The sequence below is a fragment of the Haliotis asinina genome, chromosome 6 (genome assembly GCF_037392515.1).
Source record: "Haliotis asinina isolate JCU_RB_2024 chromosome 6, JCU_Hal_asi_v2, whole genome shotgun sequence".
NCBI classification, from domain to species: Eukaryota; Metazoa; Mollusca; class Gastropoda; order Lepetellida; family Haliotidae; genus Haliotis; species Haliotis asinina.
In genome coordinates, this window is record NC_090285.1 from 53,510,800 (window position 1) to 53,525,687 (window position 14,888).

General features: G+C 39.7%; 1 protein-coding gene across 1 annotated transcript; it reads left to right on the forward strand.

Annotated features, from left to right (window-relative positions):
* Window positions 1–59: 59 nt before the first annotated feature.
* On the forward strand, window positions 60–12,595 carry LOC137286449 (reticulon-4-interacting protein 1 homolog, mitochondrial-like). Its single transcript, XM_067818320.1, has 10 exons — window positions 60–173; window positions 555–869; window positions 2,570–2,721; window positions 3,233–3,301; window positions 5,285–5,409; window positions 5,938–5,986; window positions 7,811–7,947; window positions 8,178–8,361; window positions 9,358–9,450; window positions 10,658–12,595. Exons 2-10 carry the CDS (start codon window positions 593–595, stop codon window positions 10,763–10,765), a joined length of 1,194 nt encoding a protein of 397 aa, XP_067674421.1. The 5' UTR covers window positions 60–173; window positions 555–592; the 3' UTR covers window positions 10,766–12,595.
* The last annotated feature ends 2,293 nt before the right edge of the window (window positions 12,596–14,888 follow it).

The window sequence follows — 14,888 nt, forward strand, 5'->3', positions numbered from 1 at the left end:
ATAGTACGATAGAGTTTTGTGTTTGTTTGAAACACGTGGTTGGATGAGTTCGTTTTGGTCCGGTTAATGTTCTCCAAACAAGGGCAGATCACTACCAACTATCAGTCAGGTTTGATAAGGTTGTGAGGCTACCGTGAGGCTGCTCGACCTTCATCGTAACCAGTAATTAATTTGTGAGTGTCATTTCTATGTTCTCTCAACGTTTGTTTTGTATTGTTCCTTACTCCCCGCCCCTTTTTTCAATAACATGGACCCCTACTTTCTAAAAAAGCTGTATCCGCCCCTCTCAGATACCATTGTCTCTGCTGGCTTCAGGCCACACCCGCCTTAAAACTAGAGATCAAACTTCAATTTCATCATTTTCAATATTTCATGTAACTATTTTCTTTTGTACTAATTTTGGTAAGATCTAACCATGCAGAAAATAAATAGATTTATTCCTACATTCATATAGATTTATATAATTATTAATAATTATTTCTAAAGACAATGATTGAATGATGCAAGAAGTAGCCTGTATGTTGTTAGCCATGTCAGGTGACATTTTTTTTCAGATCATAGGTGAGGAAGCCCAGCAGGACAAACACACAGGATGCAGTCATTTAGTGGATTATTTTGTCGTAAATGCGCTGAAAGTGTCCGTATGTTGCACATGACAAAATTGAGATCTCAAGTCCCAAATCAATATATTCAAAATGTTCACAAGAGCACAAGGTCCAGTATGTCAGCATGGCAAATTCACCAGTATGGAGGAAATGAAGAATTCACCCTCTCTCGTACAGCCAAGGTGCCCACTATTCGCAGCCCAGACGAACTGCTCGTTGAAGTTCATGCTGCAAGTGTCAACCCTATTGATGTTCTTATGAGAGGTAAAATGTTTCAATAGAAATTCCTATCATCTGTGAATTTAGTCAGGGCCTAGATTCTCTTTGCACTAAGATAATGGTAAGTGCCATACATTAACATTAACTTACAGCTATCTTAGCACAAGGAGAGCTTCGAAAATCTACGGCCAGGACACTTTTCTTAATGATGAGGACTATCCACATTAAAAGTATTATGTCAGTGCTTTGATGCTTAAAAAGTAATCCTTGGAAAAGGTTTATGGGGCAGCAGTTCCATCATAGCAACATGTTCATTGTTATTTTGCCTGATGTCTATGTACAGTCAAATTCTGATGAGTCGAATGCCGGTGTCTCGAATACTAGTATTATGCATAACACGACGTATCTCTCAGTCCCAGCCATTCCTTGTTATAGTTATCATCATTTGATTTCTTGTTACACTTATTTATCTCATAAATACACACGATGACTCGAGAGGGAAATTCAGTCCCATGAGATTCAAACAACAGCAATCTTGTATACATAAGCCTAAGTCAAGTCACTGAGGAGTTAACTGGTGTAGCTAACTAACAAGCCAATTAACAGACCAGCGTGGCTCACACCTTTCCGCTATTGACAGCTGAGTTCAAAAGGCAGATTAGTGCCATGTATATCTGTTGATTGCCAAAAGATTTTGTTCATGGATTTTAAGATGTACATGTATTTTGTATTTCACTGTGCTAGTATTTATTTGAGTGCATACTTATATGCTATTTTTTCATTATTTATGTCACCTAATGTATTATTGTGCTTTATTTTGAGACGATGTGCTAAGTAAAGGAGTTGGTCAATATTAGATCATCTTTTTTCTGCCCTCATAGGCATACCCATGTCTCAAATACATTGTTAAGTCGAATTTATTACTTGGTCACTTGGTCACCAGCGATTTGACTCAGTGGGATTTGACTGTTTGTGTATATCATTGTGTATGTGGATGCTTCAACTAGTCAGGAGCTGAAGGGGTAGACTAGTAGTTAAAGTATCCGCTCATCACAGTGACCCAGGTCAACAAGACCCAGGTTCATTTACCATTAGGGTACAATATGTGAAGCCCATTTCTGGTGTGTCCCACTTTGATAGTGCTGAAATATTGCTAAAAGTGAAATAAAACTAAACTCACTCACTCATTCCAGTAGTCCAGACAAATGAAGGTTCTCTAGTTCTGGTCAAGTGAGATACTATGCCACAACTGACATGGATGCCCTGCTCAGAAACATTATACTGAGATCAGACAAGCCAGTCCTTGTGTTGTCCCATACATGCCAAACACCCAGAGGAATGACACTGTACCTCTCCTAACAGACAGAATGAATCTGGACACACAGTCAATTATATTTTGGTAAACCCAGGTCATTGACACATGCCCATTTTTTGGTTTAAGGAACCAACAGCTGGCCAGAATAAACTCTGTAGATCTAATGATCATTGTTTTTTTGCTTTGCTAAAAGAGAAGCAATGAATAAGTAGAAAAATAGGCAATGCATTAATTCTGCTGTGAGTGTTGCTTAAGTTTATGGAGAGATGAGGTTGAATGAGAAGGGTTCCTGAAAAATGAGTAATTCATTACTCAAGTCCCATGTTTAATGTGTGTTGCACACATTGGGGTGAGGTGATGCTGAATGAGATCAGGTACTTTAGAACCAACCAAAGGATTGCTCTATTCTCATTCTGAATGTGTGTTGCAGGAGGTTATGGCGAGGTGATGCTGAATTCTATGAGGAAACTGCTAGGGAACCCCAAGTCAGGGAGTGAGTTCCCGCTGACCCTGGGTCGAGACTTCTCTGGTGTGGTGCTGGAGACAGGGAAACGTGTCACTGACTTTAAACCTGGAGATCAGGTGGGATGCTTATTCAAACCTTTTTTATGCTATTATCATTTTCAGTTGTAATTACTTTCCAAAGTTACAGAATTAGAGCACCAGTTCATGTTGTCATCTTTTAAAAGCAAGTAAGAATCATATGCTTAGAATCATATTTTCCAAAATTCTGAATGTTCAATCTCAAAATCATGTAAGAGTTTATTCTAAATGCTGGATAGAATAGTGAAATATTCCAGTTGTTTCATCAGACCTTACATGTCTACGGTCCTTGGACTTGGTCAGTCCAGCCAGAGGATAAATGAACATGGACAGAAACAGTATCTTTCACTAACACGAACTACCAGCTCTATTAAGGGAGCAGCCTGCAATATTTTTGTGGATTGAAAACTTTTGAAAATGAAAAATGAACAAATTTAGGAATTTGATTTGTTGATTTACTGTAATAAGTGTGCGCCACTGGAAAAGAAAAGCTTTATGTTTCTAAGACTAAAGTGTTAGACCCACAGCTGTATGTATGTTTCTGCTGCAGGTGTGGGGAGCATTGGGAGCTCACAGACAGGGCACTCATGCAGAGCTCCTGGTCGCATCACAGAAGGAGGTGGTTACACTTGGTTACCTTAGGATCACATGTTTACTACAATATCTCAGTTTGATTAGCATTTTTGAAGTTGATGAATAATTAGATTTTATCATACTTTATGGATGACATCGTTTTTATTTTATTACCTACGAGGGCGAACATATCGGGGTTCATATTTTTCACACGATGCCCTAGGGCAAAATATCACTTTGTCATGGTGACATGACGTCATAACAATGCTATAACATCATGTTTCTTCTGTGACGTTGTGTTCTACATGCAGCGATGACGGGTAGCCAGCCTGTGTTTGAAAGTAGATTTGGGTCCATTGGTGATTTCGGTAATAAACAGAATATTATATTTGTACCCATAACATACTATGTCAATGACAATCATTCCTAAATATTGGTACTAGTATATCCCTCGCTCTTGATTGGGAAATACCAACATTTAGACATTCGTGTCATAAACATAGTTTGACATGGTCACTCATATAGTATCCTCTATATATCATGATGAGATGTTTCGGTATAGATTCTTATAATGCTGTCAACAGTAAGTGACTTTACAGCGGTATAAAAATCTGTAACAAAATCCCCTGTCATAATATAATAATAATTAAAGAAGCGCTCATCCATGAACTTTCATACCTTTCTTACAATATCTCACCATGTGATGGGAATGGAGATAGCTTATTTTTCCAAGACGCTGCATATTGTTGTGCTGAATTGTGTCCCAAACTTATCATTATGCGTTCAGGGCCTAGATTTTCGAAGCCCTCTTAGCGCTAGGATTGTCTTAGGTGCCATACATTAACATTAACTTATGACTGTCTTAGCGCTAAGAGAGCTTAGAAAATCTGGGCCCAGGTCTTCATGTGCACTGATTATCATTTTTGGTTTGCTTGTGCCATAGTTGTGCTTTTGGGTTTTAATGTGTGGATAATTCTTTTTCAAAAGAGATTCTCTTTGGGGTACTCCCTGGGACCTACATTAAAGTGTTCACTGGTTAAACCAGAAACCCAGACTCAATTCCTCGTATGGGTATAATGTGTCAAGCCCATTTTTGGTGTCACCCGTGGTGATATTGCTGGATTATTGTTAAAAGTGGCGTAAAACCCAACTCACTTTCCCCTCATGTTTAGCTGAGTGGCCATGATATAGCTGGGATGCTGGCATTAAAACCAGCTACCCCTCTGAGAATTTACATGACCTTCATACAAGATCACATCCTTGGATTTCTGTGGCATTAAACCTTCAATACTTTCATTACCACCAAATGAAATATGTAGATCAGCACCTCTGCTTTTTTAGGAGGCGATTGATAATATTGGGTGTTCAGACTCGCTAAATGGTTGACACATCATTTTATCATCCAAAACAGTGTTACACAGGAGATTTCGCTTGTGTGATATGAGACAATATCTCCTAGGAGATATCATTTTGACAGTAGATTTTGTACAATGCTCTGACGATGCTATCACGTCATGAAGTTGATGACATCACAATGCTATGACATCGCTGCATTGCAAATCTAATGGCAGTACTGTAACTGTGTTCAGAGGTGTAAATATTTCATTTAAAAAGTAAATAAATAAAATCTCACATCTGTGTCTACTGATATCAGTTATATCAACACTCATTGATAAAGGTAAAAGTATCCTCCGTAAGCCTCGGATATTTGTTACTTACCTAGTACCGGGAGACATTTGTTGAGATTCTCCAATAATCCTAATTTGGTTGATCATGTTCATCAGTTCATGCTGCTGATCACTGGATTGTCTGGTCCATACTTGATTACTTACAGACTGCTGCCATGTAGCTGGAATGTATTGAGTATGGCATTAACAGTAAACACAACAATCAAAAGTTTATGAAGACCAGTATGGTTCTTTTTGTTGTACCTGAACCTGACAAATCACGCCTGAACTTTACATATGCTTGTGAACTTACATATACTTTTCAAACCATCACTTTATGTATGTTTATCTTTATTGTTCAGATATCCAAAAAGCCGAAGACACTAGACCATGTAGAGGCAGCATCCATTCCCTATGTGGCTGTGACATCATGGACCGCACTGTGCGAGGTTGGGGAACTCAAGGAAAGCAACACAGCAGGGAAAAGGTTGGTAGTAAACAAGTACATCATGCATAGGACTATAGCTATAATACAGTGTTCTCAAATAGCTTCTGACCCAGGTGGAAGTCTACAACCAGACTGTATGTTTCACAATGACCGAAGTTGTCATATGTGACATATCACACTTGTTTACTGTTTATAAGTTTTGCATTTGTTAATAATTTCAGTAAGAATTGTTGAATCTGAAGTGTGTGTTTATTTTTAGTCCATGAGTCCTGTAAATTGCCAGTGGGTCAGACAGACATCTGAAACTTACATGACCCAAAGTCCTGTTACTGTAAAACACCATTCATGAACACTGATGTTATCATTATTCCTTGAAATCCCCCACCTCATGTTACCAAAAACCTGACTTCAATTTCTCAATCATCAAAGGTAATGTTGCATGTATCAAGCTACCCGACATAGCATTCTTTTAAGAGCTTCGCTTTAATTTATTTGTATTTAATTTTTTTTATGATTTTCTGTCATCTTCACGACTAAGTTTTACTCAGCGTATATGTTGACTTTCAGGATCCTAGTTCATGCGGGCTCTGGGGGAATAGGCACATTTTCTATACAGGTAATACACTTGTACAATGTTAATGCCCATACAGTCCTGTGCATGGACCTAAGGTCACAAAGTTGAAGTTAAGCACTGTTGAGCTCCGACAGTCCTTGGATGGGTGATCATGTTGACTCCTGAGTTTCTAGGACTTTAGTCCTACCCCACAATGAAGCACATGTGATACATGCAGTCTCACCTCAGCCAAGTGAGTTTGTTCAAAATTGCCTCAGTTCACCCAGTATAAAATGGGTACCTGGTGGGATAAGTCATGTGACAATAACCTTCTAGTGCCTAACAGGCAGCATGGATTATCTGGGGTAATAATATGCCCGCTTTGCCTGTTAACACTATGAGCATTCACATCATGAATGGAGTTTGGTGCAGTATAAATGCACATATTATTATTATTATGAACAAAGAAATTAATATATATGTGTTTGGAGATGGTTAATATTGTCCTGCCAGCCCGACTGCCTGCGCTAGGTTATTTTTAGCACGGAGTGCCAGATTCTCAAATTCACCTACTCGATGGTCGGGTTAAAAGTAAGACATGTATGTGAAGATATTTTGTAGGCAGGCAAGTTTTGGTCAGAGCTGGCAAGTTTTACATCTAATCAGTCCTGTGGTCTGGCCGAAATCTTGGGAAGTTTCATATCCAGTATTAAACAAGCATTGGTCCTTGGCTGGAGTAGACTTTTTTCTTAGTTTGCATCCCCCAAACTGCCAAACCCTCCACCCTGGCAAACGGTGGAGTGGCCTAGTGGTTAAAGTGTTTGCTGGTCAAGCTGAAGACCTGAGTTTAATTCCCCACATGGGTACAATGTGTGAATCCCATTTCTGGCATCCTTTTCTGCCATGATATTACTGGAATACTGCTAAAAGTGGTGTAAAACTCACTCACTCACTCACTCACTCACTCACTCACTCACTCACTCACTCACTCACTCACTCACTCACTCACTCACTCACTCACTCACTCACTCACTCACTCACTCACTCACTCACTCACTCACTCACTCACTCACTCAGTGTCCTGGCTCATCAGGGCATTAATTCTTGTTCCTTGTTACAACAATTCATGAATGAAAAACACAGCCTATAAATTCCAACTTGCGCCTGTTGGCGGGCAAGTCTACAGATTGAGACTCTTTCTCACTCATGTTCAAGGGAAGGGTTGAAGCAACTTCGAAATGGCCCACGCATGTCAGTCACTTAGAACAACAGCATGAAAAGTGAGGTATGAGGTTGATGGCTAGAGTTACCTGCTCTTGGCTGTAGGGGGCCTTAGTGGGGCCCTGTAAGGGTGGTCTCACAAGTCAAGTCAAACTAAGTTTTTGTTTGTAAATATTTTATTGCAAAATATAGTTACAACGGTCATGGGACTTTTAATGGTCATCCCCTGAAAAAGAATGGAAGGTTGGCATGTTTTTCTTAATAGAAAGACTGCATGTTTTTGTTGGCATTCTCTGTTTTAAAGGACATGTGTTGATCAGAATGGAGTCAGTATACTGGGCTTATGTATGGTATCCGTTTTAACTGTGGCATGGCATGTGAGAGAGCTAACAGTATTAAACAGGCATTTGTGTGGACTATGAGAATCAACAGAGGCCCACACAGGCATGTTGCTGAATACGCACCTTTCTTGAATATAACATTAAGCCCACTCACCTCACCTATTCCTGTTTGTTGTTTGTGTTCATGATCTGTTTCTGAGAGTTCGTCTTAACAATTCCCATAGTCATTAACGTCTCATATGATAAATATTTTTTAAGTGTGACCAAATTAATTATCGGACATGACTTATGTCAGTTAAGTTTGATGTGACATTCATACATATAGCTACTGAGTGCCTGGGGAGCAGACGTTACAACAACGTGCAGTACAGATGCTGTGGAATTTGTTACAAGTCTTGGAGCCAATACTGTCATCGACTACAAGACACAGGATGTACAAGAGGAACTACAGAAACTTGACAAGTAGGCATCATTTGCATTTTTCAACCTCATTAAAAATCCAGATGAGAATTTGTATTCACACATTATTGAAATTAATACTCAATGTGCTTTTCACCTTTGGAGCATATGAACATGCGTCACAAGGCATTGCTTTTATGACATTAGAGTTTAGTATGCTACAATGACCTGTTTTGTTAGAAAATTATCTTCTCTCATACAATGCAAGAGTTACCTTTGTGGGTGTTTTTCAGATTTGACTTAGTGTTGGACACTCTTGGAGGTGACACACCAAACTTCTCCTTCGATTTGCTGACCAAATATCGAAATGCCAAATATGTCTCCATAGTGACACCATTACTGAGGAATGCTGATTCATATGGTTTGGTTAAGGGGTCAGTCAAGACTGCAGTCGATCTCCTCAAGGATGTGGCTGGGGTATGTTAAATGTTGACAGCTTAAGTATGACAATTTTAAAAATACATGATTTTACAAAGCCATTTTGAAAGTGGTCAAATGTAATATACTTTATATTTGGGATTTTACTTGCTTAGTAAAGTACAGATTCTAGTACTTTTGTTGGGTTTAGTCCCATCCAAGATTTGTACATATACCATGAGAGTCAGGTGTCTGTAATCGCCAGCACAAAAATTCAGACCCTAACCTGCTCAGTTACCATGACTTCCACTATCCTGGATGGGACTCAACCCAAGATGAGTACTAGAATCTGTACTTTACTAAGAAAGTGTAATCCAAAATATAAGATAGGTTTTACTGGCTGGAGGATCTATACTCACACACATAAGTAACCCAAGTTAATCTATCCAAATAGGAAACAAACTTGGACATAAATGGATACGTGTTTTTGGCATATAGTGAAGACTGATGGTGTTATCAATAATTTTGTTGTGTTTTGGAAGGCCCGAGTAAAAACACATTAATAGAAGGAATCACTAAAACACACCATCCCAATGAACATGTGGGTATCATGCACACACATCTCATGAAACCGAACATGCACGAATTGTCACCATCATGTGGGTATAAGACTGCACAAACATTGGGTCTGTTACTCCTTTTCATCAATACCATGCTTAACTCAAATTGAAAGAAACCAGGCTAACAGACGCTCGGAACCTTGAGTGACTGCCCTAACTGGTGAATGTCATTTCGACGTAAACATAACTGTGATCAATACAATGCTACCAAGACCACAGATGACCCTTATTGGTGTGGTCGGCCAAGGGATACAACACCTCAACAAGATGTCATCATTCTTTGCAGCTAATGAAATGTCATCACTCATTTGTTTTGTCTAATTGACCCTGTTTGCATCTTCTCTTGTCTTTAATATTGAAAGTAACGTACATATCTGCTTTATACTTGACTTAGTTTTGTGTGTGAGTATATTTGTTACATATATTTCCCTTACAGGGCATCAAAGATCTCCGAAGCTATCGCTGGGCTGTATTTGTCCCTAATGGTCGTGCTCTAAAGAAAGTAGCTGAGATGGTGGACAACTCTGATGTAGGTTGACCTAGGCATACTATGGCATGTTGTGTGTTGCCTGTTTATGTGTATTACGGTTTCAATTCCATACTAGCTCAGTCTAAGTAAACTTATCCTCAGTACTTTTTGTTACACTCCACTACTGAGTCTAACAAAACCTTATGGGAGGTCGTGTCAGGTAACCTTTGAGACTGACCAATCAGAACACAGCTTACCAAATCGTGAAGGTGCACATTCGCACATACCTTCTGAACTTTTTATCTCGATTCCAAATGCTATTTAGCCGCTTCCTGGTGATGCACACGGCGTATGTAGAACCTTGACAATGGAGAGTAAACAGTCGCTGAAAATAGTGTTTTTGGCAATATTCAAGGATGTTATCTTGCGGAAATATTAGCTAATGGTAACCATGTCAACATAAACCCCAACGCGTGTATACTGCAGGTCAAATAACTGTGTTATATGCAGATTTTTGCTTGTGGAGAAATCTGTGTCAGTGACCTGAACATTTTGAAAGTCCCTCCGATCCCTAAATAGTAGCCATTGTCTGATTAGTTAAATCTATTTAACCGTCTCTTGTTTGAATGGATGGTCATTTGTCGCTCTAAGGTTACCTGACGCGACCTTCTACTAGGTTTTGTTAGACTTAGTGGTGGGGTATAACGAAATACACTGAGACTAAGTTTACTTAGACTCCAAAGCAATCCTGGAAATGTCAGGACTATGTATGTATTTAGGGGATTTATAGGTGTCACAATTTTCTGACGATAGATGCTGAGATACTGGGCCCAGATTTTTGAAGCTTTCTTAGCGTTAAGATAGTTGTAAGTGCCATACATTAGCATTAACTTATGACTATTTTACCACTAAGAGAGCTTAAAAAATCTGGGCTCTGTTGTTGCCATGATATGGTTATATATGAGACACTTGTTTAAAGTTCAACAAATATTATAATAAGGACACATTGTGTTTATACATAGGCATTTAGGATACGTTTTCCAGTGATGGTTTGAAGGAGAGCAGAGAAACATTAAATACATGCAATGCCAACAGCGCATGTTGATGAAGGTCCAGATTTGTCCTAATGAATCCAGCCATGATATTGCTAAATATAAACAGACACAGAAACTTTAACCTGTCATGATAAAATATTTTGAGGCACTGTTATATCTGTGTCTAGCTTCTGTGAATTAGTGCATCATTGAATTTTAGTTTGTTTTTGCAGATCAAGCCTGTGGTAGAAAAGGTGTTTCAGTTTGAAGAAGTTCCAAATGCTTTTGACAAACTGGCCGATGGTCACTCCAGGGGCAAAACAGTTATTAAGGTTATCTGAAGACCGTTCTGCGAGTGATCTCCCTTGAACCCCAAAAGCTGTGATCAAACCCTTAAGAAGTTGTTTACACTTTTCCAAATAATGGATACAGTTGAACTCTTTGATTCAATAAATTCCCTATAAATTGGAATTAGTTTGAAAATGTGAGGCATACACACCTTATTTCGTGATGAAATGAGAGCTTTAATATGAAGTAAAGTGATGACTGAGGAATGATTGTCATTGGATGTTGTCTGTCTCATAGTAGTGATTGATTGAGCCATATTTACTGAACAGTACTGCAGTTAAGAAAGTTACCATCACCAAGCATCATGATAATAAATCTGGGATTGAGGATCCTGGTACAACAAAGTGGGGTAACCCTGCACCACTTATTATGGTGCCACTGGTCCCAGAGACACCAATTTGCACAAGGTTGCTGAAACTCTGATGTGGTTTCAACACATCCAGCTTAGTACTGTGGACAGGTAGCTCAAACAGTGATGAAGTGAATATGCCACTTTTAGCATTAATCCAGCAATATCATGGCAGGGACACCAGAAATGCATTTCACACACTGTACCCATGTGAGGAACAGAACCCTGGTCTTCAGTATGACCAGCCAATGCTTTAACAGCTCATCTTCCCTATTGGTGATGCCTTGAATAGTGATGGAGAGAGACCAAGCCTTCAACAGATATGGACACATTGCCTCAAACAGTGATGGAAAGACCGATCTTCAAATCCGATCTTAGCCTAATAACGTTATTGACAACTAGTCTGTAGTAGAAATGGACATATTGCCTCAAACAGTGATGAGAGAGTTCAGTCTTCAAACCATGACCTCCCTCAAACTGTTATGGACATCTAGCCTTTAATTAGAAATGGTCACATTGCCTCAAACAGTGATGGACAGAGACCGATCTTTAAACCATGACATCACCTCATACTGTTATCGACATCTTTCCTCAGATAGAAATGGACACATTACTTCAAACAGTGATGAGCGAGACTGATCTTCAAACCATGACCATAACTCATACTGTTATGGACATCTAGCCATGAAAAGTTACAGACAGTTAGTTTCAAGCAGTGATGGAACTAAAACCTAAAACAGATTTGAACAATCTGAATGGTGATAGAGACAGACCTTCAAACTGTGAAGGAGATCTAACCTTGCACTGTTGAGGACACATTGCCTCATTGATGGAGAGAGACTGATCTTGAACTCATGAGGGACACCTACAGTTTGTTCAGCTTGATTGTCAACATGTTCGAAGAGCTGAGACAGGGTCACTGTACATTCTCTGCTCCCCTATTCAATGAAGCTAACTCAACCTGCCGTTTGTGCCAACTGACGTAATGGGTCATGCATGTGTAGAGTAGGTCAGGAAACAAGCTGGAGGGCTCAACAAATGGAGAGGAAAATATATAACTGCAGATAGAGATTGAGATTGATCTTCAAATCATGATGGATACCCAGCCTCTTAAAATTATGGACACCTAGCCTCAAAGAAAGATGAACACCAAGCATCAAACAGTGATTAACTGGTTATATGCATGTTTAGTTTGTATAGAGACCTGGCGTGACAGTATTTGCCATTAACTGTGTTCCTGTCATTGATGAAAGATGTCCTCACAGATCGCTCACCAGTAAATGTTATTTGGCTATTTCCACAAAAAGAAAAAGAAAAGTTTAGATTATGCCTGAACACCTCAGTTCATGAAGTCAAGCAATTTCACTTATATTCAAAGATATTTGTAAATACACATGATGACAGATCAGTGAAATTGTTCATGATCTTTATATATTATTATGAAATGTTACAATGCAAATAAAAATACACTTGAATTTATATCGTTCATTTCCATTTCTGACATGTTGGTTATAAGTCTGTGCCAGCTAGATGTTGTAGAGGGATGTAACACAGCTACTTTCTCCATGTCCCACCAGTAGCTTTCTGCTGCCACCATTACACTAACTTGTGTGATGGGAAGTGAAAGTTTCACATGGCTGTAATCACATTTCTCCAGTGTCTTTATATTACTTTTATGACTGTCTTACGTACATCATGCGAGTAAGTGAATTGTTTGTTTACGCCCCTTTTAGCAATACTCTAGCAATACCACAGCAGGGTACACCAAAAATGAGCGAACGCTTTAACCTCTAGGCTAACATCAATGGTCACCACCATCATGAACAAATTTCCAGAGTTCTTGTCAGAATCCAAATGTGTCCTGATCATGTCCACTATGTAGACAGCCAGTGATATGGGATCTACCTGTGTCTGTTCCGAGTACATGAAGTACTGGATGATGGGGAGACTCCAAGTGTGTCCTGATCATGTCCACTATGTAGACAGCCAGTGATATGGGATCTACCTGTGTCTGTTCCGAGTACATGAAGTACTGGATGATGGGGAGACTCCAAGTGTGTCCTGATCATGTCCACTATGTAGACAGCCAGTGATATGGGATCTACCTGTGTCTGTTCCGAGTACATGAAGTACTGGATGATGGGGAGACTCCAAGTGTGTCCTGATCATGTCCACTATGTAGACAGCCAGTGATATGGGATCTACCTGTGTCTGTTCCGAGTACATGAAGTACTGGATGATGAGGAGACTCCAAGTGTGTCCTGATCATGTCCACTATGTAGACAGCCAGTGATATGGGATCTACCTGTATCTGTTCCGAGTACATGAAGTACTGGATGATGGGGAGACTCCAAGTGTGTCCTGATCATGTCCACTATGTAGACAGCCAGTGATATGGGATCTACCTGTGTCTGTTCCGAGTACATGAAGTACTGGATGATGAGGAGACTCCAAGTGTGTCCTGATCATGTCCACTATGTAGACAGCCAGTGATATGGGATCTACCTGTGTCTGTTCCGAGTACATGAAGTACTGGATGATGGGGAGACTCCAAGTGTGTCCTGATCATGTCCACTATGTAGACAGCCAGTGATATGGGATCTACCTGTGTCTGTTCCGAGTACATGAAGTACTGGATGATGGGGAGACTCCAAGTGTGTCCTGATCATGTCCACTATGTAGACAGCCAGTGATATGGGATCTACCTGTGTCTGTTCCGAGTACATGAAGTACTGGATGATGGGGAGACTCCAAGTGTGTCCTGATCATGTCCACTATGTAGACAGCCAGTGATATGGGATCTACCTGTGTCTGTTCCAAGTACATGAAGTACTGGATGATGGGGAGACTCCAAATGTGTCCTGATCATGTCCACTATGTAGACAGCCAGTGATATGGGATCTACCTGTGTCTGTTCGAGTACATGAAGTACTGGATGATGGGGAGACTCCAAGCCAGATCCAGAACATCAAACATATATTGCATTAAAGTGCCATGAAACAGGGTTTGACATGTTGCTGGCCAGTCCCTTGATTTTTTTCTCCTTATTCAGTAAGGCAGAGTAAGATAGGAAAGGATCTTTTCACATGTTTTGATTTCGTGACCAAGGCTTGAACATCCATTTCTTTACCTTCCAGTCGGAACCTTATCCACTACACCACAGTCATGAATAATTCTGATATCCAAATGTAGTCGAGGATATTTTCTCAAGAGACTTTGGGAGTTCTTGAAATTTTAGTTCCACCTGTCAGCAATCTCATTGAAATCAGACTATAGTGCTCATGACCCCTACAAAATTAGCTTGAATCATCAGAAGTAAACAACTTTTCTTTCATGAGATTGGTCCATCAGTACCTTTAATGTCAGGTCTCCATCCTAGATACTTATGAAAAACACTTTGAAGATCCTCATTAGAATCTTCTCCAGCAACACATGCTTGCCATAAGACGTGGCAAACAGGATCAGAGGACTTAGACATGTCATCATATGTATCCCACCTGAATAGATCGATGCTCATGCTGTTGATCACAGGATTGTCTGATCCAGGCTTGATTATTTACAGATCGCAGTCTCAGCTGGACCATTACTGATCGAAGCATTCAACAATAAACAAACAAAAGACTCCAAAAAAGGTTGCACATTCAACCTGGAAAGCATTGCACAAACATTCAGACAACGAAAACTGCTTTATGTTATCTCTCGTTTATTGTACAAAACTTCTACACTGTACACAACCAGACAATAATGAATATGGTCTACATACATTC